Below are 26,897 nucleotides of genomic sequence, written 5' to 3' on the forward strand. Positions count from 1 at the left end.
TCTTATAAGACGAAATAGTGTCTTGTCTTTACTTGTGCGCTCAAATTTTAACTGGCCTGGCAGCCACATAAAAACCCTAACAAAAGACGGACAGGCTGAACAAGAAAATATTTTAGAATAGGATAGAAAGAAAGAAAAAAAATAATAATAAAGGCATAAAATTCGTTACAACAGATTGCTCATATTGAGCATGCAATACTTATTTCACCGGACACGTGTTTAAAAAGCCAAACATGTCCGGCTAAATCCGGACACCTGGCAACCCTACTGGATCGTTTAGTGATCGGCCCGGCAACTTCGGGATGATCTGTTCAGGGGCGGTTAAATTTGTGTACTTCTCACTATTCGGATGTATTAATTATAAGTTCACAACACAATTAACAATGTGGGCAACTGACAACAGATGGTACTTGAAGTACTTGAAGCGAAGTGAACCCGAATAGTTTCCCAATAACGACAATAATTGTGGAAATTATAATGTAACTAGCTTTCCGCCCGTGGCTTCGCCCGCGTTAAATTTTTTGTCTGTCACAGAAAAACTTTGTCGCGCGCGTCCCTGTTTCAAAAACCGGGATAAAAACTATCCTATGTCCTTCCCCGGGACTCAAACTATCTCTATGCCAAATTTCATCAAAATCGGTTCAGTGGTTTAGGCGTGAAAGCGAGACAGACAGACAGACAGAGTTACTTTTGCATTTATAATATTAGTAGAAGTATAGATTAGTATAGAAGTATAGATTAATAATTTGGCATACGTATAAATAGAATAAAATGCTACTTAATTACAACCAATGATGCAGGCACTATTTGTTAGCATCCAACCAAAATAAAAGTAGCTACTGGGCTAAATCCTGCAGGGGGCTTATTATGTTACTGTGATGATCACGATTGATATTTAAACGTATCTGTCATAGGTTGATAATATTTTTAAAGTTTAAATACCTTATGGCTGAGTCTCACCATCTTACTTTAACAGTAACTGTAACAGACGGTGATTTTTGTATGGAGTTTCACAGTATTTTGACGTTTGTTAAAGTTAATGTAAGACGTTGCAATCCAGCCTTAGTATTTATTTATTCTCAACCATAACAGAGCAGTAATTTTTATTTTCTGTTCTCCTTCATTACCAAGTCAACAGTCGTCGATTCATCCTTATGATTTTCTTATTATAGTTACCCAAATTCACCCAATCTATCAACAGCAAGCAGAACAGTTTCAACAAATCAAAAACAAAACAATAGCTAACCAAAACTCCAAGCGATTGTTTAAACAATTTATTTTTTGCCCCCACACAGAACCCAACATGTCCCATTGAGAGATGAAAAAACAGGTCTCCTTATAGTAAATGCGCATATTTAATAGTCAGAAATGCATCGTCATTTCAAACAATTAAGCGAACAAATAAAGCCTTGTTTGTTTGAGGCATGCTTTTTAAATAATCTTACACTTGGTGAGGTCGAAGCATATTTAATGGGACAGCATACATATTAAATGAAATTTCAAAGTAGGTATTAATAGTTAAATTCTGTAGCATTTGAGATAAACGAATATGCTTACAAAAACTAATTTATAAATCAGAGACACCTTGTGACAATATTCCTAAAAAGTTAAAAACATGATTACTGCTTCTTAATATAAAGGCGAATATAGACTAGAGCATTTATTTGTAACTGAACAACGAACCGCTCTATGATGATTATTTTACAATCCGTAAGAGCGCAAGCGTTACCTACATTACATAATTATCAATTCTTGAGAAAATGCTCTAGCTTATAACACTAGAAAGGCCGCCGTCCCATTTTTGTCCCACTCGCGAGTTTGATCAGCTCTAACTTTTTTATTTTTCAACGAAAGTCCATGAAACTTTTTGACTTTTGCTGATTTATTGAATTATATCATTTTTTAATGTTTTTGATAATATAACATTAATAGAAAATTTTTAAAAATCGGTTTTACCTAGAAGCGCCACTGGGTCATTTTTGTCCCATCCTGGTATTTGCAACAATAATTCTATGAAGAGTCCTTGTTTCGAGGAGATACGAGTGTGGAGAGGTGAGGAGCGTTTAGGTGACGACGTGACAATGCAGAAATGTAAATATTATGTACTAGTTTTTGCCTGTGACTTCACTCGTGAGAAATTAAGTTTATCATAGAAGGACCTAATTTCTTGACACTTATCGTTGTTATTTGACCAAATATCTGAATGTTATTGTAAATTATAGCCTATATTATATTTTATTCTGAAGTATTAACAATAAAACTGCAAAGTTTTATTAAGATCGGCTTAGTATTTTTTGCGTAAAAGAGTGAAAAACCATCGATCGATCTAACCATGAATCCATACTCACTTAGTTCAAGTTCAAGGCATATATCCACCTATTCATCCTTCCTATACATTCATCAGTCCATCCATCCTTCAATTCATCAATCTTTATTAACTTTTACATTTATAATATTAGTAGGAAGGTGGCTTCCAGACATTGGACAGTTCATACATTGTATGATTTGATACACTTTTAAAATGTGTGACTTATATTTTTTTTAAATTAAACGTACATACTTTTCATTAAAACTGGTAAAAAACTTCACTGTGTGTGTACGGATAACAGAAAAATAACCATACCCATAGAAATTCCTAAACACATAGTACACCAGAGAGACAAAAAAACCATACAAAAAAACTTTGTGCAAAATGTGCACTATTATTTGGAAGATATTTATTTTTCCTTCAAAAATAATAATGTATAGTTAAAATAGTAATTTCATAATTTTAACACAATATAACACAATGTAATATGTGACTACTTTTATATGAAACCAAAAATATCTGACATTTAATAATTCAAAATTAAAATTGAATACATTTATATTTTTAGAGAAATAAGTACATATTGATTTAACTATAAGATAAACCCTTTTTTAAGGACACTACAAATAGTTTTAACCATAATGTTCATGCCTGAAACTAAAAAATGTTACAAAATATATGCTGGGACAAAATTGACCCAGCGGCGCTTTTAGGGGGGTCGTAATCTTCGGCACTTCTAGTGATAACTGACCTTTATGATTCGATTGAAGCAAAATTTTTGTTCAATAGCAGTTCTTTTTAAGTAACACAAACTAAACCGTTAAGGAAGGTAAAATCAAAGTGCTAAATAAAAAAGCAACTGTATTCACTGGTAAAGAATGTCAAGTATCCGAAGCTAAAAACAAGCAAACACAGATTCCCAACAAAATTGAGACGTTACAAGTAAACCGCGAGTCACGTGTGAATCGCCCGCCGCGATCGCAGCGCCGCCCGGCTGTTCTGCGAACTATGACCAATCTGCTTTTGGGACACCTACGTTGAATTCTTGTTGCTTTCATTTTACTGTTTGACAATTTTGTTGTATTTTTACTATCGTGTCTGTGAAATTACTTTGTGGTTAACAAACTTCACTCTTTTGTGTAAAGGGGAATATAGACTGGAGCATTTCTATGTAATGTAACATTCTTACGAATGGTCAATACAGGTGATAAGAAAGACATTTTGTTCGTGAAAGGGTGACACTGATACTGACACTAGACATAGACAGAGAGCGGCTTTGTTCTGTTGCAAGACTTGCAAGTAAATGCTCTATTCTAAATACACATTTTGTTTGACTGTGTTTAGAAGGACTTATATCAGAAGAATGAACATCAATCGTAATATCGTAAATAGGTATACCAAAATGTTCCATATTTTACGCTACATCTAGCTGCTTTCAAACTTCACTTTGACTCAACCTATCATCCTAGACTGCATCTCACTTAACACCAGGTGCGATTGCGGTCAAATACCTGCCTTGCTTGTCTTGCATAAAAAAACCTATTTATTTTTTCGATATAGGTAGGTACTCGTGGTGAATTTCTTTAAATGTTTAACGCATATTTTTAGACTAATAACGTTTGTAATATTGTGATTTGTTTAACAGACACACATAATAAATTTTATTTATTTATTAATTTTCACACCACTCTTCTGCGAACTATGACCAATATGGTCATCAGAACACCTACATTGAGTTGTTAGCGTGCGGTTATCCGACCGTTTTATTTCATGTTTCTTTTTATCACCTTATTGAGTCAGGTAGTCGGTCCAATTAGTATTTTGTGATATCGATTTTCGCAGTATCTACGGATAATCGATTCTTGAAGCTTATGGAACACCTACGTCGACTCGTTAGTGTGTTGTTTTGTACAGTCATCAGATTGTCACTTATTTTTGTAAAATCATTCTTATAAGAACTACGTGAGATGGAATAATGTTTATACGACTAGTTTGATGTGCCGTTTTCCTTACTTTTTTCGTTTTATCCTTTTGATAATTTTTGTATTGTTATAATCTTAGGCTGAGTTACATCACCTAACTTTGACCGTAACTATGAGGATAACCGGTGTTTTTTGTATGGAGTTTGTCAGATTTTTGACATTTGTCAAAGTTAAAGTAAGATGGTGCAACCCACCCTTAGAAAGACGTCGTGTCATTTTTGAATAATGAAAGTAGTTTACTATTGCTACTTTGCTAGAAAAAATGAACTTTTTAAAAGTTAGAACTCTGCTAAAAATTACGTTAGCAATCAAAAAGTATCATAAATGAAAAGCATCTTAATGTCATCTGGATCTAACTCTATCAATTGGAGTAATTACCCCAATATTCAACAGAAAAATTAACAATTGTGGAGTATCACATTGACCTAAGAGTAAAGTCTGTCGCGAATTGGCGCCAAATTGCTTGGATGACAAATTAACAACTGTACAGTTTTCCACAAAAGTAGGCTACTTAATTGTCTTCTTATAGAAACTTTAAGGTTGAAAATTGCCTAGCTACTTCCACGCTCTTTGACGACAGAACTTTGGAATTCTTCCAAAGATATCGGATTACTTTCATCATTGATCCGCTCACTTAGGCTAATAAATCTACGAGATTGCGATGTTCTATATCGTTTTCACAAATGAGATTAGACTGGGAATTTTGGGTCGGTAGCAATTTTTGAGGCCGAGTGTACTCGTAGTGTGGTAGAAATAATCTATACTAATATTATAAAAGTAACTCTGTCTGTCTGTCTGTCTTGCTTTCACGCTTAAACCGATTTTGATGAAATTTGGCATAGAGATAGTTTGAGTCCCGGGAAAGGATATAGGATAGTTTTTATCCCGATTTTTGAAACAAGGACGCGCGCGATTACGTCTTTCTATGACAGACAAAATTCCACGCAGGCGAAGCCGCGGGCTGAAAGCTAGTATTAGATATTGGGTATTGATCGCTCACAACGATGTTTTAGAAAGTATTGAAATACATGACTCACTCAAGTCAACAAAATGCACCAATGATTTCTGTATGATTTTTTGAGTCATCCATTATAATAGTTCTCTACTAACTATAGTAGCTCAGTCACCCGATAAGTGGAAAAGGTCAAGGGTGCAATCGGACAACGAGCGTGCGCAGGCCTCCCACTAGGTGAACCGACGATCTGGTAAAGGCCTCGGGAGTAGGGTTGCCAGGTCCAAAAACACAAAAGCAATCAGTGTCATAGCTCACCCTAGTACTGTCATCGTATCATCATCGGTTGCCCAACATCCTGATGCGTGCGCTTCATATTATTCTGTGGCTCGACCTTCGCCTGGCGCGGCAGGCCAAAATAAAAAGCCTAACAAAAGCCGGACAGGCCGGACAAGACAATATTTGGCCGGACAAGACCGTAAAAAGCCAAACATGTCCGGCTAAAGCCGGACGCCTGGCAACCCTACTCGGGAGGTGCCTGGATGCATGCCGGTCTATGTGGAAATCCTTGTGTCCAGCAGTGGACGTCATTCGGGTGAACCGAACGAATGTGCGTCCAATACCCACCTGGGGCGATACATTTTTTCATATGCAAAATCCTAATAGATTTTATCTACTATTTACCCAACTGCGCCAGAAAGACAACGGTAAAGCTTGCTAACCGTATTTCAAAATAGCTCTATTGTTTTAGTATTGACATCATAAAATATAACCTTTGTCTACGTCAGATATTAATTTAATTGACATTTCTCTGATATCTTTTTCTAACTCACGATCAGCTTATATTGTCCGTCTGTCTGTCTGTCAATCCTTAATCATATTATTGCGAACTTTTCCATGTCAGTGGCCACAAATAAAAGGCGGGTAGAAAAATAATCCGGTCAATAAAATGATGGAACGTTTGTTGATATATTAATTTACTTTGCTGTCAGAGCCTTATGAAGTTATTGGGATGTTGTGATATGTTTTACAAGAAAAAGATGGAAAATATAGATGATAAATAAATATTAACTTAACACTTTGAGTCGTATCATTAAAACATTTTAATACTAGCATCTCCCCCTAGACAAAAATAAAGGTAACAATTGCCATTTCGAAATCACTTCGCTCCGGCTTTTGTTTTTGTTCTAAGCTACTTCGCTCCCTGAAGTGATTTCGAATGTTAATGTTTCCTAGAGCGATTTCGTCGTCGTCATCGTAGTTGTATCAGCCAAATGACGTCCACTGCTGGACAAAGGCCTCCCCCAAGGATTTCCACAAACCGGTCCTGCGCTGCCCGCATCCAGGTTCTTCCCGCGACCTTCACCAAAACCTAGAGCGATTTACTCGAAGAAATTAAAACTGGCACTGATGTTACTTTTCTAGTCAAATATTAGTTTGTTGTAGATTAGGCTCCATCTATCTATAACATTATCTATTTTACAAATAAACTTCTTCGTCATTATAGGAATAATTTGCTAAAATGTATTTAAGTATTTTGCTAAGCGCAAAACTCAAGAATAGCTCATCCAATACATTCTAATTATATTTCTCAAGAATAAATTGCTAAAATGTATTTATTGCTAAGCGCAAAACTCAAGAATAGCCCATCCAATACCTAATTATATTTTTCAAATATTTGTTGAAGCCCGAGCAAGGTTCATGAAGAGACAAATTAGAAAAGTTTCTGAGAAATATTTATATTTCAGGAAAAAATGTACGCCTTTTTCTATAAGTGGGTATTTTTTATTATCAGAAAAAGGTCTAAGGGCAGTTAGTAACTAACTAAGGTAGATCCAAAAATATCAATGTGTCACGTCTTCTTTTTTTCAATAATATATTGAAACGGATTGCCATAGAAGGGTCGCGTTTTGACAGCTCTGGTCGTGACAACTTAGGTACCTATTTCCTTCTTCGAACATATCCTCGATAGAACTTGATCCAAAAACTGTCAGCCAATTCTAATGTTGTCCCTTTCTTTCCGCAGAAGATAGACGCGTACAACCACAGCGGGCCGTCGCTGCAGACGTCGGCTGCCATCGCGCTGTGTTCCATCGTGCTGGTGCTAGGCATCTTCGTCGGCGCGATCCTCGTTTGGAAGTGAGTGCTCTTTTGTTTCTGTTTTTTAATTGACATCTTTTTTTATGAATGGCCAGAATATTGTGTTTTGTCACCAAACAGGCACACTGTTTTTCTGGAACTAAAATTGTATTTTGCTTAGGCACCCTGTTACGTCGATATCACGTACGTAAGTACGGTCAGCGTCAAATAGTTCGTGACGCCCAAAGTGGCCAAAAGTTGACAACACAACACAACCTTATTCCAATGAGGGCTATCGTTTTAGCGCTCACCAGTTAGCGCCACTGTAGAGTAAGGTCCTGTCACTTGCTAGTAGCGAAGACAGTGGCACCAACTGGTGAGCGCGAAAGTGGTAGGAGGACTATCGCATTTGCACTCATTAAGATGGCGCCACTGTAGAGTAAGGTCCTGTCAATCGCCAGGGGTGCCAACTGTTAAGTATAAAAACGATAGCCCTCATTGTAACAAAGACGTGTTGCGAACTTTTTGGCTTCTCCGGGTGTCACGAACTATTTGACGCTGACTGTACCAATGACGTGTACTAGCTTTAGGCTTTGGTACTACTACTTATTCTGTGCTTTAGGCCGCGGCTTGTCTCTCGAAAAGTTTCAGTTTTCACAGATCGTTATAAATTAAAGGATTTAAGTTATTCAGATGTAATAAACAATAATACATTTCATCAAAATCCGTTCAGTAATTTTTGACAAATCAAAAACCTTTGACAGTTGTTGTGTTATGTAGTATAGGATATTTAAAATTAATGTCAATTATATGATTGTGGTATTGAATGTGTGTGTGGTATTGAATGTAATCAATTACTAGCCTGAAAAGACAGAGGAAGGATTTCCCCAATTGGAATCCACTGTAAAGCTTAGTTAAAAAACCTATTCATTTTTAGCGTCATTTCTTTATTGTATTACGCATCCAAAAGCGTCACATCTCTTTGATACCCGATCCAAATTTTAAAACTTTTATCACATCTATTCCAAAATCCGTCCCATAACTAACGTCTAGACTCTTTCTAACATAAAAATAATTCTGACTATAACGATCGAACGTGCAGACCGTGTCGACAATGCTTCTGAGTCTTCTGACAGTTTAATCGGCGCTTAACCCGTCGTCAAGTGTGTGGAGGCAATGGCCCGAGAAAGTTGATTAGAGTGCCTGTCACCTATTCGAGATTTAATCCTAGCTTTAGTTTTGGTGGTCCAAGAATAACAAGAAAGCGGGAGCGAAATTGACTTTTAAAAAGACACCTTTTAGGTCTAGGATGCGTGCCGCGATAAACTTTTGGCGAGGAATTTTATCGGCTTTGCTCGATAAGCCCATACATTTGTCATCTAAAATCGACAATGAGATTTTATCATGGCATGTATTCTTGCTCGGCTGAAAAATAATTGACGTTCATAAAGTGCCAAAATTAAGCAAATATTTTTTATTTGATTGTTAATTTTGTTAGACAAGGTACTATCGTTAACACTTAAAAAGTTTATTTGGCAAGCGCTCTTTGATTTCTGATATCCCCAAAGAATAGATTGATAACGTTTATGATAGACCAACATAATAATATTTTACATTGTATTTTTCTTTTCTTCTTTTAATGGCTTCAACTTGTGATGACACTGAAAGTGCCAGTACTTATCAAGTAATTATAAATAGATGTTTTGTTTTTTGGCTGTCAGAAAAAAGTGTGCATTAAAAGAGTCCATATTTTTTATTAAAAAAAGTTAAAGATTCGGTAAAGTGGCCAGTTTTTTTTAAGTAAGGGCTAAAAATCGGTTGCAAAAAGTTGCCAGCTCTCGCTTTTTCTTATAACTTAAAATGCCACTTCAAAGTAATTAGAAGTGTCACAATATTCGTGTCATAGAGTCACGGACAGTTTGACTGACGGATTTGGAAACTGAATATCTTCACCCAACTGGGCGTTAAGAATAGAACTGTTAATTGGGTGTGTTAAATTACATTCGAAGTGGAAACTGGCCTTATTAGAGTCTCAATTTGGATTGAGATTGTAATATTGAATACGTAATTGTTTAATACATACTTGTAAACAAATTACTTACTTGTGTGTTAAGGCCCAAAAATATACACGGATGATAAAAGATAAAGAAAGACACTCGTATTAAGTTACAATAGGTACGCCTTTACAAAATGTAGAGTCATTTCTGTTGTTAGATGCTCTTTGACATGAGAATCGATAGAAAGGTTGAAGTAGCTAATAGCACACTAATAGTCCGAATATTTCGTTGACTTTTCAGTATAGGTATTAGATTAATACATGTCATAAAATCTATTACGTTCATGCATGTGTTATCATTTATTATCTTATGTATTTATTTACTACATACTTTGTGTTCCATAAGGTGGGCATATGATGCTCTCTACCAAACAATAATTACATGATTCGCTACACGTTTCATGTGGCAACATCCTTATTATTAACCATATTGAAGTTAGTACAATTCAGCAAGCAAGATATAACAGCCTGTATTCCAACCAACATTTGCACAGACAGTGCTCATCCGAACACTACCTCAATCTGGGAAGATTAAGCAAACAAACATAATTCAGTAACTGTTTACATAATAACAATAAGCTGGGTAACTTCCTATTTGGTATCACGCCATTGGGGAAAGTTGTAGTGAAACAAAATGGCGACGGCATTGTGAGGGTTTAATTAAATGATATTTTTTCGATAAGATGCAAGATATAAAAAAAAGCTTTTGTTTTAGCACCTATTGTTATTTTCTTTAACTTTTGTCTAAGTGGATCAATTAAAAACAAAAAGAAACTAATCTGGAGAGCAGAAACTTGCTAAATCTAATTACTGAATCTTCAATCCCTATTAGTGTGTGTTTGATTCATTAATAAATCATCCGATACGCGATAAGAGTAGTAGGCAATTCGGAATAATATTCCATAGATAATCTTCAACACAACTAAGTTAGAAACTTTGAAACAATGACATGTTTGGAAGATTTACGACGGTTTAATGATTAAATTTATCTCCGAATGCACAATGCCTAGCCGGTAGCGATAGCGAATTAATGTTAATCCTCAAATTAAGTGGTATTATTCATGATTCATTGAACAAATCCGAGTTATGGTGCTTGTAGTTCTCGAATAGTAGAGTTACATTAACTAGGATCCAATTCTTTGAACTGTTAGTCACAAGTGAGTATTCTTTGGAAGAAAGGGGCGCAAGTAACTTATGTGCTAGCTACGTATCTACATGTACAGATAATAGTTAAATTTCGAAGTTTTTGTGCAATAAAAAACACCGAATAGGGAGCACGCCGTAACCTCTGTCCGAACGAACCCTATATTTTTAAACGGTCAATGATCACAAAATAAGCGCCAACGGAAATTAATTTCCCACCTGCCAGTTAAAAATAGCTTGACATGCCAAACTCGTCTCTATTTCTATGGAGTAATGATAGTTGTTTTTAGTCGCACACCTCGTTGCGTGACTAATTATGCCAAAATTATACGGAGCGTTTCCCGCCAACTGGTGATTGGGCGACGCCAAAATGGCGGGCCAATGGCTGACTGGGGCGGATCGGCGCACGCGCATGTTGCGTCGCGACGGGCGTAGAGACGACAGCACGTCAAGATAAACATGTGGGACCTTATGTAGTTGTGATAGGGTTGATATTGCAACAAAATTATATAACATGATGTGCTCTCGCGATCTCGTCTGTACTAATAAAGGAATGAATATTCAATATGGCTAGCAAAGTTCAACGTTGCGAAGTTTATGTGGGTTATAGCATGTAGCCTTATCCTGTTGATAAAGGGTCACACAGAAAACATATTTTCCGTTTATGAGTTCGATCGACGCCGGATCTGTGATTGGTATCGGCTATTTATCAAATTAATTACATCCACTAGCCCTACCTAATTACCTAACCTAACCTATTATTATCATTCAATATCATCTATAGATTTCAACAGGAACAATACAAAAAGCCAATTAACTATAATAAAGTCAGTGATCCTAATGTCAATTTTGATACAAAACTAGACAAAATCTGAAATGACACGATTCTGAATTTTGAAATTGCGATTTCGTTTCGTGCTTAATTCTTACTCGCCAGCTTAACTAGGGCTAACTTTTTGATTAAACATTTTAGAATAAAAAAACTCTACCAATTTATAGTTCTTAACGATGTATTCATTAGCAGAGGTTTTACTGTAATTACTAAACCCTCGATCTGAATCAAGTTTAGGGACTAACCTGAGCTGGGGTTACCACTAAACTAGACAATCTGGTATTGACTGGATTTCAATAGATGGCACCAGTGTGGTCACCATCAGTTTACGTTAGGTGTGCTCGCTAGCGAGTGCGTCAAACAATCTATGAAGATTTTAGTTCTTGAAAGTAACAGTTCTATCCGGATTTTATTAACAAGAATTGAGAAAGTACACTTTCATGTGTATACATTTTTGTAAGTTCAAACTCTGCTGGACACAAATAAATATCGTAAATGATAGAGTACTTTTATTAATACTGTGACATGAAAATCGAACTTCTACAGACTATTTACGTTTCCAATTTCATGTCCAGTCACCCTACACCTAGCTACACCAACAATTATTTTCTTAGCCCTCGACCTATTTGAAAAATTCATAAATCAAAACCCACTAAACTCAAATGTGCAGTTTTTGCTTGCATTTTTTACAATTCCGACCTGTGAATGAAAGTTAGACGGCACTCGTAAGGGGTAGCGGACTTCAAACCGCGTAAACTCATCGAGGTACCCTCAAGCAAGGGTTCAGAACAATAGACTATTTACGGGGCTTTTGTCTTGGGTTGAGAACCTAAGCACTTTTTCAAGCACCTCAGGTGGGGTCTAAATAGAAAGCTCGCTGACGGGTGAGAAGCTTTTTGGGTTAAATAGAGGAATGTTTTTTGTTTTGTGGTTCAACTGTCGTTTTAATCAGTATAAAGTCCGTTACAAAAGCTGGAAACTCATCGTCATCGTCGTAGATTTTCGCTTCAGAAATCTCGCTTGAATTTGTGAATTTGAAATATTCAATTTGAAAAAAAAAACGGTTAAATAATATTAAGTTGACTGGCCAGCGTCTGTGGAATATTTGTAATCTAATAGGTACTAATCTATTGACGATTGTATTTTAGTGATTGGAACTAAATCTACACCAGTATAAAGAGGAAAACTTTGTTTGTTTGTTTGTTTGTTTGGTTGTAATGAATAGGCTCAAAAACTACTGGACCGTTTTTAAAAATTCTTTCACCATTCGAAAGCTACATTATCCACGAGTAACATAGGCTAAATTTTATTTTGGAAAAAAATAGGGTTCCGTAAAATATGTAGATAATGTAGTCCAAGCGCGCGAAGCCGCGGGCGGAAAGTTAATTAATAATAAAATAGAAAAGTTAATAACAGAAATCCATGTTTAAATATGTTTTACATAGAGTTATTAATTCGAATGAATATTTAAACCGTATTCAGAATCTTACGAGTAAGGAAGAAAGATTTCAATGTGATGTAGAAGTATTTCAGCACAAAAAGCTTTTGCTAAAAGCCTTTAAAGTCTGATACTGAAGGCTCAAAGCTTTGAAAAGAAATACTAAGCTTTCTATAAAGCTTTATATCTAAACTCTTGAGCGAAATGAGCTTTATTCATATGCAGCTATTTGTGAAATGTAAAGGAATTGCAAAATCTTTGACAATCAATTGGTTTTGACTTTAAAAAAATTGTGCCAGGTAAAAAGAAGTACAGGTAGAAATTGCGAGTGCAGCCGTGAGTTAAATTATACCAATCAAATAGAAATATTTAACAAAACTTATTATTGTGAACTACTTACTTATTAGCAACTAAACAATAGACGAATTAAGGAAAAACAAAAATACGTGGTGCTATAAGTAAGTAGTTGCATTCATGTGATATCATTAATTTCCTCTTTTTAAAACTTTGAACCAGCAAACAAGTATGGGAAAATCTTTTTTCCAACTTTCGTATATCCTCAAAAACTTTTCCCGCTTCTTCATGCATAACACACACGTATTATACCTGCAAAACCTAAACAGCCTAACGCAATCTCTCCATCTGCTCCTATTTATGGGCGATGTCTTTATTAAGCCCTATTGTCTCATTCTAATTATGGTAAGAATTGAACAGCGCTGATACCCGCCTAGGGTTGTCAGGTCCAAAAACAAAAGCCGGTCTTTTGTGGCAGAGTTTTGGGCTGACACTGTGTAGGTTTGTTGTCGACACGACAAGAAGAAGTGGTTAATTTGGCCGGACATTTTCATCTAAAAGCCGGATATACATAGATTTTTAATAGCTAATCATAGCTTTTTAAAAGATCTAATATGTTCTAAAAGCCAAAAAATATTCATCATCGTCTTCATTTCAACCACAGGACGTCCACTGCTGAACATAGGCCTCCCCCAATGATTTACATATCGCGCGATTGCTAGCGGCCTGCATCCAGCGCCTTCCTTCTACCTTTATGAGGTCGCCGGTCCACCTTGTGGGTGGACGTCTCACACTGTGTCGTTCCTTTGCCTAATAAAAAAATACGTTTTACTTGTGCGCTCGACTTTCGACTGGCGCGGTTGCCATTTAAAAAGCCCAACAAAAGACGTACGGGACGACGCCAAAAAACCAAACATGTCCAGCTTTAGCTGCTAGCTAGCAAGCTGTGGCAACCCTATATCAGGCTCTTATTATTGCCAATCTGCATACAATCAGGCATTTGCATAATATCTCAATTCGTTCTTGTGAGTTGCACTGATTTGAATACCCACAAAACATTTTACGCATGGTAGATTTGGGGGACACATTGATGGGAAGTGTGGACAACTTGAGGTATTTCAAAAAGTGTCTAGAGTCTAGACCAAGACTATTCTCACCTCTCGTTCCCGCCGCTGCAACTCCTGCGTAGCCAGGACCTACAGCTTAACCGCCAATAAAAACCCAACCAGTGAAGGTCAAGTTTGTTTTTTTGGCTCATAAAGAAATTAATCAGAATAACATTGGAGGAGTTCGAAGTTAGGTTTCCCAATAAATAAATACTTAGTTGATCGAATACTAGTACTAGAATTTACAGCGCAGCAGAATGCAATATGTTCCCAACTCAATTTTGAATATTTTACTCACAAACTTTCCAATACAATGTCTGTTCTTTATTTGAGTCCGTGTGTCTCATAAACAATGTTAAGCTTATTTGTAACCGAAACAATGAAATCATATTGTTGTTAAGGAATTGCATTCTCGATTCAATCCCAATTCGATTTCACAACGACTGTTTGTAATAATCAGGTACCTACAGCATATGATTTTTAACCACCTGTTAGAAATTTTTATATTTTTTCACTATAGAGACAATCTGGTCTAGAGTTGGCAGGCTTAAATCATGAAATACCTAGTCATATTATTTTTTATATTACCTACCTATTTAAAATACAGAAAAATTACAGTATTTGAAATGACAGTTTCTTATCGATCTTCTTAATAAAATGAGAGTACAAATACAGTTGTAACTTTGGTTCAAATACTAAGAACTTGACGAAAATGAATCAGATTGATTTTATCGTAACCACATCAATCTTTTCAACAAACAATGAACGATACATCTTGTCACACGCCTAAAAATAATACTCTTGGAAATAGAACACGAAAACTAGTGTCTAATAACGTAACTGTTAGAAAACCCCCTTTCTATTTTGCACGTGTATGTACCACCTCTGATACGCTTCCAAACTTTGCAGACTTGATCAAACTGAACTACAATTTTCGTTTTGAATATCAAGATTGTTTTCAAATTTAAATAACGTTTTCGAACGTAGCAAAAGTTAATAGAATCTGTTACGAGTGAGAAAGACGTTTGAAGCAAAAGTTAGACGCAAACAAGCTGCAAGTGACAAACACAAAGAACAAAAGGAAAAGTTTTTAACTTGAGATTTTTCTGATGTTCTATCAGTTTTGGTATTACTTAAATGATTATTAATTTTATTTCACCGTTTTGTCGGCGTGATTAATATACATTCTTCTTCTTCCTCGGTCCCTCACTGATGAGGATTGCGACCACAGATAGTGTTCCTCCACAGACTGCGGTCATAAGCTGTGTGGACCGCACGATGCAAACTCCCAAACTCAACTCAAACTAATATACATACCTCCACAAAATTACAGGTGCCTATAGTGCCTAATTCCCTAGTGCCAATAGTTTCCAAGCAAAACCTCGGACAGACAGACAGACAAACAGACAGACATATCGAAACTATAAGGGTTCCTTGACAGGACTACGGAACCCTAAAAAGCGTACTTTGGATTTAATATTTTTTTAATATACTTTTTTTTTCAAGGTGAGACTTCCTCATCGACAGAGTAACAGCTACCAAACCCTTAGCCATCAACTTTTTCTTGACAACCTGTTCCGTTCCCGTAACATGAGACCCAAAGGCGTCAATCCCGGACCGGGATAGGCGCCTCACTGACAGGACCGGGATCCACCGAACGGGATTAAATTACTCGCGTGACGCTGACAGGGCGTGAGTCGATTGCTTTCTGTCCGTTATTTGGACCACAGATTAGATTGTGTTTTGTGGACTTAGGTGACGGGCTAGGCTGATACTCGATTTTGTAGAATTTACGGGTTGGGCAGTTATGGCTGAAAGCGTCGATTTTAAGTCACAGAAACTTATAGAACCTTCACGCTAACACTAACATCTTGCGTGGTCCTTAAGTATTTTTTCTATCTACTACCTGTATTTCGAATTTTGAAATCCTTTAAAACACTTCTCATGGTTTTTAATAAGACCCCTACATTTGATAAAGCAATAATTCGGACACGGAAAACACGGAACGGACTGAATTCATCCAAAATAATTACTCTTCTTTATATTTGTGATAAAGATACCTAGTTAAAATGGTTGTTTTGATTCCAAAATTGAGCAACATTTTTGACAAATCCCACCTAACGTGTTACACCAAAAAATGTTACAAAAAAAGTGTGACAGCCAACACTTTTTACATCGTCTAACATCGCACCTCATTATACCCGGCCAGTCTAAAGTAATTTCGACTAACGCCAATCAATCTCACAACGCGTCCCTACCGATTAGTAACGAGCCACTAATTATCGACTATCGAGTAACTCTATACCGGTTTCGTTTTGTGGTCATCGACAAAACGCCTTGTCGACATCGATGCGGTGTAGATACGTATTATTGAAGCAGTCGAATCTTGAATCGTGCACGAAATCAAGTCGTATGCGATACTGATTTCTACTTCTCCCGATTTATCAACTACTGAAAAGAAATCATAGCATCAAATCCATCATTAAAAAAAATAACAAAAAAATGGAAACTAATAAGACATGCTTTTAGACATTTATTGGATCTTAAACAGACATTAAAATCTGTTACCTGATGTTTTTCTTTAATTTCTTTGTCTCTATAACATTTACTATTTTCGCTAATGGTATGGTGATATGGTCAATGACTAAAAGAACTTAACATACTAGCAGTGGATACCAACAAAATTGAAGAATGACTTTTGAAAAAGTATTTTTTATGGACTCGTATGGGATTATGCAAATCCATTAGCAATTTGAAATTCGAATGCTTCCAAAATACATCACCTGGTGTCGGATTCTGTGTGTCGTGCCCAGTCAGATACGTTTTGCGTGAGCATAGATTAGCCAATATGTACGGTTATATGTCACAACAGTTATTCTGCTTCATTAGGTTTAGATGTATAGTTAATTTGAGCACATGTAAGGTGAAAGTAGTTGCCTTCATATTGCATTTAAAACCATATTATATCAGACATATGACCATCCAAGCTTAGCATGGAACGAAACAGAATAAAACTATTTTACTGACTGTTTTCACAATCGTCATTAAAAGATAGTGGAATGGTATCTAATTAGGAATTAATTTATTTTCTGAAATTCTCTCAATCGGACAAGATTTAATTAAATTCGTATTATTTATCAACATCAACTCAATAATATTCACGCAATTAGTTAATGTCATTACCTATGATTGGGTTTAATTATTTAAAATTATAATCTAAGCAATCCTATTCACATATTTGACTTATCATCCATTTTGTAAAGCCTAAAGTGCTTTTGCAAATAGACCCCGATCTAATTAGATAACATTGAAGACAGCCCATTGAGGTATAATCAGCTGCTTTTAAAATTATCAATACCCATTAACTACTCGATAGATTTCTTCCACAGTACGGTATCGACACAATCGAAGAATCAATACGAGTTATTACTTACTAGGAATTGTTTACTCGCAACCGTCTGTACGTATTACCTTGATTTATTCGATTAACTTTATCGAATAGCGACAGGAACTTTTATTCCCATCACTAGTGCCGGAAAGGCGTATGTTTGATTTAACTTGACGCATTCTGTTGTTTATTGTGATTGAATTAAGAGTTACATTGGATTGTAGAGGCTGTAACAGATAATAAATGTAGTTTTATCTTTAAAAATGAGATAGTAGATAAGGAGCATAGAAAATTCGGTGCGATTAGGTATACTAAGAAGGTTGTGCATTGGTGTATTCAATTCAATTGTCAAATGACCAGCTCTTATTCAGATAAAGAAAAGCTTTTTTTTATTTATGTTGCTGATTGATTGTAGTTTCGATAGAGATTGATTAATAAAAATAAAATCAATATTAAAATATCTTTATTTGTTTAGACTAATTCAATTAGTTCTCACAATATGTCCTTCATCTTCATAATATTATTGTCTCATGGTTTTTTACCCTACCAGCGCTTTGAAACAATTATTTGGCAAGTGCCGAGAAGAAGTGCTGTATCAAACTCAGTCACCACTGACTGTCTTGATATTTAGTCATATAATATTTTAAAGCTTGACTTCACTGTCATTATCAAATCTGACTTACCTATTCAGTACAGTCCTTTAACCCATTTAGACCTACCGTACCCTATGTGGTACGGTATCTTTTTGAAAATATTTCGAAGTACTAAACTGTTGCTAATTTCTAAAAATGATTGTAACAGTAAGCTTAAAGTGATTATTTTACATAAAAATATTTAAAAATATGTTTTAACAAGTGGTTTCGGAAATTTTTATGAAATTCCTCGACAGAAAACAAAAAAAAAATTTTTACAATGTATTCAAGAAGGTATAATTTCTTATAATTCATGGTAAATTATGTTATTTATCAATTTTATTTTAAAAATAGAGTACAATAGATATAATTAATATAAAAAAAATATTATTGAGATTATTTTTATACGGTTTATTCCAGTCTAAAATAGGTGTACCGTATAAGGTACAGTAGGTCTATGCATGAGCAAATCATGCGAAAAAATATAATATAATTTTTATTATTTTTATTTGTTTTAGGCTATTGATGTTTTACTATATTGCCACAACTTATGAAACATTCGATAATTTCAGCAAACTTAAAGCAATCTTTCAGCATTTTTTTACTGCTGTCTTGTCAGATGACCGCTAATGATAATCAGACTGACGAAAATTCAGGCGATAAAGAGTGTCAATGTAAATAATTACCCTCAGAGTTTTCTTCGATGGATTTGCCAAATTTCCATCGTCGTGTTGCTAAATGCGATTATGGATAGCACTAAACGTAACAAATCAGAAGAAGCCAGGTCTTCTTCAGCTATCCTCACTAACTTTGGAGAAGGTATGAAAAATGAACCAAATGTGGTTAATATCACAGAAAACGTCTTACAAGATATGCCAAATGTGATACTGGTGATTATGTGATTTTCTTTTTATTTTATTTCATACAAAAATAAATAAAAATCTTCTTTGACAAACGACTATGTTTAGCTTGCTTATAGACCTACTGTACCCTATATGGTACGGGCTCCCCACGGCCCCCTATTTATGGATTATTTTTTAAAATATTTTTTTCATGATTTTTATGCTTCCCTAAGTAAGTTTTTGCTGAAAAATCAATTTTTATTTACAAAAATAATTATCGGTCTAAATGGGTTAAAGGTTCGTTTAATGCAAAACAGACCCACCGCACACGCCAAAAACTTTGCTTTACTTTATTTGTATCCATACATCAAGTCATTAGTCCAATGACCAAAAACCTGTGCTTTTTCCCAACGGCCAATGCACAGCACCTGTGCTCGCATCCGGACCGTGGGTGGGCGTCGTGTCGTCGTCGTGTCGTCGTCGTGTCGTCGTGTCGTCGTTATGATTTAGTAACGATGTCTTTGTGGTATGACATTAATTACGATAGTTAGACAATTTTTGTATAAGATAAGAAAAACTTCGAAGAGGCTAACTGGTTTTAATATTATTCTCTTAGGTACTACAAGTTAAACATACTCGTACCTATTTATTTTTATATTCTCATCATACTTTGTGGATTTAGATTTTTTCGTAAAACTGAACGTTTTATTAAAATTTGCCCTGTATTTAGGTCCTACGGTATTTTTATGCTCAAACTAGCTTAATTTCATCATGAGAGATAGTGTAAATCAGCACAACTAGCATTGGATAATAGCGTGTTTCTACACTACAACAATTTTAATTCCTGTCCATATGGTGACTGTCGAAATTCGCGGATACACAGTATTATCCACTGCTAGCTATAGCGGTTTACACTATCCACGAAGCCCATAAATTCCTTTTTAGTATTTTTTATATTTATATTTACATAAATATGATTCAACTTAAGTACCTAGATCAGTTTCCAAGTTTTTTAAAATATCATAACCGCACCGGCATCACACATCTTTGCCTATTCTATTTCATAAATTGAGATATCCCTTAACAGTTGATATATTCCTTTAATTAACCACTCCGGTTTCAAACATCTGCCTCGCCACAAACCCACCATTATAGTCCGAATTTAATAGACACATCATATTTGCTACCTGCTGTCTTAGCTTTTGTTAGATGTTTGTTATAGTATAAAAAGGCTGAGTAGGTTTACTACCAAGCCACTATTAAAGTCAATTTCTACTGAAACAAAGTCGTGACTAATTAGTTAAATTTGATGATACCAATCGATATTCGATAGATTTGAGTCTATGATATTCTTACTTAAGTGTCATTTCAGAATTTGGGTGTAAAAGCGAAAATATCAAAAACTGTACTAATATTCTCATGCGTTATTTTAAAGTAATACTTAAGTTTAATTTCGTCTTAAATATAGTTTTCTTCGGACTTACTACTTTTTAAAAACGAATCTAACAGTTTTTTCGAGAATTGCTTTAAATTACTCTAAGAAATCATAATAGACGAATCTAGCAGGTACCTTTGGGACATTATAGAAAGTGAACCTACTGGTTGGCTTACACTGTTCACAATATTTCCTTTTTTAATACCATATGCTGCACAGAGCACGTGAAATTGGCGTATCTAATAGGTTTATAATGGCGCCATCTTGCTGTAATTGAAAGGGATCGCAGCTTTGTTCGGTCTACAATATTAAGTGAAAGACAGACTTATGTGGATGTGACGAGAAATATTTGGAATGGAATAGGTACCTACTCATAAAACGCTCAATGAGCCTCTTTGAACCAAAAATCTACTAATATTATGTGAAAGGTTATGAGGGTGGATGGATATTATTTGTCACTCTTTTATGCTAAATCTACTGAACGGATTTTGATGAAACTTTACAGCATTATTATTGTAAACCAGAAAAACATTATATCAAAATACAACAATTTGTGACAAACTGATTTTCACGCCAATTGGCTAAATAGCAGTCAAATGTAGAAGTCTGATCAGTAAATAATAATCAGTTTCTGACAGATGATTTGAATATTTGAGAGAGACAAAGGTGACTGGGTTTCTTCCGCCACTTCTTCTCAGCACCAGCCCATATGTTGTCCCGAAGTGGTGGTAAGGCAAGCTTTGTATATTTGGGACGTATATTAAGTGCCCTGGAAAGGGCCTATGTACTGTATAAAATATTTGAATTTTGAATTTTAGATCCAGTAAATTTATTTGTTTGTTCACTAAAAGTGGCTTTTTACAAACCAAAGTGGAGCATCCTTATCCATCTAGCCTGTTATTATAATCATATTAATTCCACACTTCCTGTTATAAAATCTATTGAACAAGGGATGCGACTTATAGAAGCGTAAATATTGAATAAAGCTTTGAGTGGGAAGAGGGTAGTTGAATTGTAGAAATTAATATTGGAAATATCAATCCAAAATTCCTTTCAAATATTTAGTGGTTTTTGAATTACCTCAATAATAGATGGTTTTCCCTCAATGCAAAACCATCAAGCTTTATCCTGGCTTATTCTATCTTCTAAACACTTATCATCATTCTGTCATCTTATTATCAAATCATATGTATTACGAAGTGGAGGCCGCGTACCGGAAAACGTAGCGTGGGACGTCCACCCACAAGGTGGACCGACGACATTATAAAGAAAGCAGGAAGGCGCTGAACGCAGGCCGCTACCAACCGGGCAACATGGAACGCATTGGGGGAGGCCTATGTTCAGCAGTGGACGTCCTATTGCTGAGATGATGATGATGATACGTATTATATAAAGGCGAGAGTAACTCTGTCTATCTGTTACCATTTCACATAATAAAACTCCTAATTTAGATGATATTTGGAAAAGAGATAATTTAAAGCACAGAGAAAAACATAGCATAGGTTTTTATTCTAGTTTTCAAAGAGACACGTGCGTAATAAAGCCTTTCCTTTACAGACAAAGCGGACGTAAGCTAGTGTTCCATAAATGTACAACAATGTACGCTACTTGTAGGTTAGAGTCTAGACACTGTTTATTTTGTTTATGTATTGTGATATGTAAATGTCTGTAACCTGTATGTGTACTTATTGAATAAAATAAAAATAAATCTAACCAATACCTTTCCTTCTTCAACAGACACAAGCGGAAAGTGACGAACCTCCTCCCCTCCAAGTCTTCAGCGCCGAACCAGAGCACAGGGTCCCAGAGGAGAGCGCCCCCTCCCGCGCCCCTCTACGAAGACCTTCAGGACCTGCCTAGAAGACCACCGCTGCCTCACAGGCCGGACTTGGAACCACAGTTAGAGGTGAGCAAGTTTAAACTTTCGCTTACTTTTCACCATCTAATCCGAATTAGGCCCGGTTTCCACCAAGGTGGAGCGGAGGAGAGCGGAGAAGTGTCGCGCCGTCAAATTTTTCTATAGAATTTGACAGCGGCGGCGATGCGGAGCAGAAAAGAGAATTGGAAATAATGAAGTCTGATTGGTTATTCACAACACTTATCTGTGCTTATCTGCTCCGCTCCGCCTTGATGGAAACAGGGCCTTAAGCAAAGATTTTACTACCATCAAAATAACTTAAATAGAAATAATCCAGACCAATGTAAGCAGATTTATGCACCACAAAATGTTTATAAGGAACCCACGATCTAGTCCCATTTACAAGTTACAAGATCTGGCATATGTCTAATGTTAATTACCTGAAGTAGCTACAGTGATATGTCTTACTACAATTTATTATGAGTGAGAGCAGAGACTTTAAAAACTTCAAAATTATTGCCCAATTTAAATTCATCATTTAAAATGTTAAGACTAGATTATTCTATTGCTCAAAACAAGTTCAAATATCTTTTGATACCCATCAGCAATTCATATTTTAAATAACCAGTTACCAACCTAATTAAACAATAAGAATCGACTACAAAATTGGTATCTAACATCATTACAAAGTTCACTTCCAAACGCTTGATAGCTTTAAGCCAATTTTAAGAAATTCCCAAACTTTTATGATTAGCCTCCTCAAACATTTTCGACTGGTTAATCCACGAAATTACGTTTAGTACTTGCTTTGAACCAGTAATTGAATTTCCAATTTATTTTGGCAAGATACCATGGAACGGATCATTAACCCTTTGCAATCAGTAACATTACTCCAATAATAATATCAATTAGTTTGTTTTGTAGATTAAAGCAAAGCAATTAATTCTAAATGCCATTAGTAATTGATTCTCAGTATCCGGTATAAATCGAAATTATATATTTACCTATTTCTTAAAAAGTCTTAGAATTAGATATACTAATGCTGCCTGCGACTTGGTCCTCGTATATTTAAGTTATGACGAACAAAATTGCAGCTCATAAAGAAAACATCTTTACACCCCCATCCTCAACCATGTTTGCTCTCTTAATACGAGTGAGTAGGTAGAGTACTCAAAGTTATAGAATTCCCTCAGTTCTGCTGTGATCTTGCAAAATTAACGAAAGTTCCCTATTTTTCAGATGGTAGAAACAAAAAGGCCCAACTGCCCTGGAAGAGTCTTCGTCTGCGGTGCTGGTGGCACTTGGAGAGGAGGGAACACTTGCGGAGGCGACGCCTGCGGTGCTCCTCTGTACGAGGAACTGCCTCACAGATCAGACGACTCCCTCCACAGTGATGACCACTTCGCCGAAGACGAGCTCAGTCTTGTAGGCGAAGCAGCACCCTGCCGGACCTGCTCCAGACCACCAGCACCCCAATCCCTGCCTCACAGGCCCAGGCATCAACGCATGGACCGACGCCCTAAATCACTAGAAAGACGACGAACGCAACACAGAATGCCGAGGCATGTACATCCACCTGATCCTTCAGAATTCCACGAAGGAGTATTGCTAGATGCACTGCTAAGGCTGTATCCTCAAGTGGGAACAGTTGGAGCTAGACCGCAAGGACCTTTGCAAATGGGGGCCGGCGGCGCGTGGCCTGGAGGCGAACTCCCTGGTATTGCATGCTGGAGAGGACCTAGAGCTTCTCCAAAGCCTCCAAGCGGAGATTCCTCCTTCGGATCTGATTCCGGGTACAGCAATAATACGTGTGGAACCTGCGGAACGAGAGCGTCTTCTAGACATCGGTTATCAGCGGAGATACCCATGTCATGAACAAGTGAACTTCCATTTGTGACTTTCAATTGTGGTAATGGTCGAGTGCCATGACTCTCCCATAGTGTGTGATGTTGAACAATCGAATTCACAGTGCAGGAATTATTGTAATCATTGCATTTAGTAGTTTACTTTCTCTCGGCCTAAGATACGTTCACGGCCTCAATTTCAATGCCTTCTAATATAGCGACCACTGATACGTTATAATCCACTGTCATTTCACCAATTTTGAACCCTTTAGGGACTACTTTTCTACAACTCTGTACAAAGTTAAATTTATTATCAAAGTAGAAGATTCGTCCCTATTTAGATTTAGCAACTTCATTTCGAAGACTTGTAACGATCATTTTATTAGCAATTAAATAATGGTTTTGTACAAAATTCATGTGACCATATTTTTAGGTAGTGATATAGAAGTTTCGTCCTAGTAAGTTATTTCAAACTAGTCCTAAAATTATCACATTCATTACGAATTATTGATGATAAAATTCTACACGATGATTTTCGTATGTAAACTAAGAGTTGTAAAATTTTTGAATTTGTAGATATTGTAAAAATGTAGGTAAACGAATTACAAGAGGAATAGTAAGTTGAATTTTATAATCATATCATTATAGGTATCCACAATACAAACACACCTCTAAATTGTTTTGAAAAGAAACTTTTTAATGTCTTGTTTTAATTTTATCACTGGTGCTAAACTTTTCATGTGTTTAATCTTCGTAAATTATACTTAGTATGTCCTTTTATTCATCGACACATGCTTTTATATTTTATTTGTAAACGTTTTGACTTTGATAATGATTTAAATCATTACTTTTATTTTGTCTCTGACTCGACTAAAATTAACTTAAGTTTGTAAATGAAGTACATATTTTTTGGTGGTCCAAAAGTATTGTTTTTGTTTTCTGTTTTGTATGTATAATTTAAGTGATATTTATTTTTTTACCATTTGTTTTATTGTATAGAATAAAGGTTGCATCACTTATGTATTACAAATCATGGACTGGTTTGTCCGATCTATAAATTAATATGAGAAGCACAATAAAATGAAAAATAAAATACATTTTTATGAACTGATTGGTTTCATTTTAAGAATCCCTATCTATTTTTCCAAGTTTTCAAGTACAGATTGGTAATTTTCTCAAATATTTAAATTAGACTTTATCCAATCTACATTAAGATTATGATCTGAATATTTTCTTATCTTTGAAAAACGATACAATCTTGATTAGGGCCCAAACATTACAAGCCCTATCCAGATTGTCTTTAACACAAAATGTCCTTTGAAAGCCCTTCTAAATTATTCATATCATAGGAACAAGCTAATTATTTGGGCAATATAGCTAGACACAGTAAGCTACCTAACTTAGACAATGAACTTACAAAGTAAAAGGATATCAAATAATTTTGTAGAGACTTCACGGAGGGTAGAACAACACTCGTGGCTAGCATATTATAATCATTGAACTAGAATACAGGGTTATTTGCAAAACACCTGCAACCTAACAGAGCATAATAAGTAACAAAAGTAACACGCACTTAACTTCGAATGCCTCCTATGTTCTTCTGATTAATTTCGTTGCGGGTCCAATGAAAGTTAAACATACCCCAGGACAAACTTGACCTTCACTGGCTGGGTTTTTATTGGCGGTCAAGCTGTAGATCCTGGCTACACAGGAGTTGCAGCGGTGGCAACGGGAGGTGGAAATAGTCCCGTGATTGCGATACGCATTCTGGCCTCAGCAATTATACCATGCCTCTGAATCATAAGAGTAAATATCCAAAATTTATAGTATATGAGTTAATCAAGTGTATGCTGAAGCTTCTGTACGTACTTGTGTTATTATTAGGCTTTTAATGAAGTAGGTATACTACTTGATTATCATTTGATGAACTCATCTATATTCAGGCGGCTGAAATCCAAGATGGAGTTTGACTTAGATATCTTAATTTCTATTAATAGCTTAATTAATATTTGCAGAAGATATTCTAATATTCAAAATAACTTTAAAATTTGAGTAGATCTACAAGTCAAAAAATACAATTATTACAGTAGGTAGATAGTACATACAGTAGAATACGTACAAGTGTATAACGGGTGGAAAAAAACTACATGAGGGTAGAAATAAATTTAATTCTACTTAACAATCGCAACGCAGCTCAGTCAGTCTGTGACCGCGGTCGGTGTAACACGTATTAAATGCACCTATTACCTAACATAGTGTATCGCGTTAATATCCGTACTAAGTTTACTCTTACAACACAAAAGTCCAAATTATAGTGTACAGTGATCATAGTGTTCTATGCAGCTCCAGTTTATGACGTCATTGTTCAACGCATCGGGTGGTCCGCGCTCCTGAAAACAAGAAAGGTCAAGGTAAGTTAAAAAGCTTTATGTTTGCATGAAATATAGAGATTTATTATTATTTAAAGAAGCAACAAAGATATTAAAATAAAATTAGGATTATTAGTAGGTAAGGGAAATACATCTGTAGTGGTTAACAAAAATAAACTCAAGCTAAATTCATGACAATTTTCAGCAGGAAAACTATGTAAAGCCATACTATAAAACTATTCTGGACTTATTACAAAAAGTTAGACGCCCGTTGAACACTTATTTAAATTGTCATTTAGTATGTAAAAGACTTTTTTAACCCATATTCACCGCGTGTTT

The 26,897-nt window shown here is 35.7% G+C and overlaps 1 protein-coding gene across 2 annotated transcripts in view; it reads left to right on the forward strand.

Moving 5' to 3' along the window:
- Nucleotides 1–25,296, forward strand: part of LOC135080505 (uncharacterized) — a 206,286-nt gene extending 180,990 nt beyond the window's left edge. For both annotated transcript variants that reach the window (XM_063975140.1, XM_063975141.1), the window contains 3 exons: nucleotides 7,269–7,381; nucleotides 22,225–22,393; nucleotides 23,585–25,296. In XM_063975140.1, coding sequence (XP_063831210.1) covers nucleotides 7,269–7,381; nucleotides 22,225–22,393; nucleotides 23,585–24,220 — 918 coding nt within the window. In that variant the 3' untranslated portion in view covers nucleotides 24,221–25,296. The remainder of the gene's footprint in view (nucleotides 1–7,268; nucleotides 7,382–22,224; nucleotides 22,394–23,584) is intronic.
- Nucleotides 25,297–26,897: the final 1,601 nt, after the last annotated feature.

The sequence above is a fragment of the Ostrinia nubilalis genome, chromosome 18 (genome assembly GCF_963855985.1).
Source record: "Ostrinia nubilalis chromosome 18, ilOstNubi1.1, whole genome shotgun sequence".
NCBI classification, from domain to species: domain Eukaryota; kingdom Metazoa; phylum Arthropoda; class Insecta; order Lepidoptera; family Crambidae; genus Ostrinia; species Ostrinia nubilalis.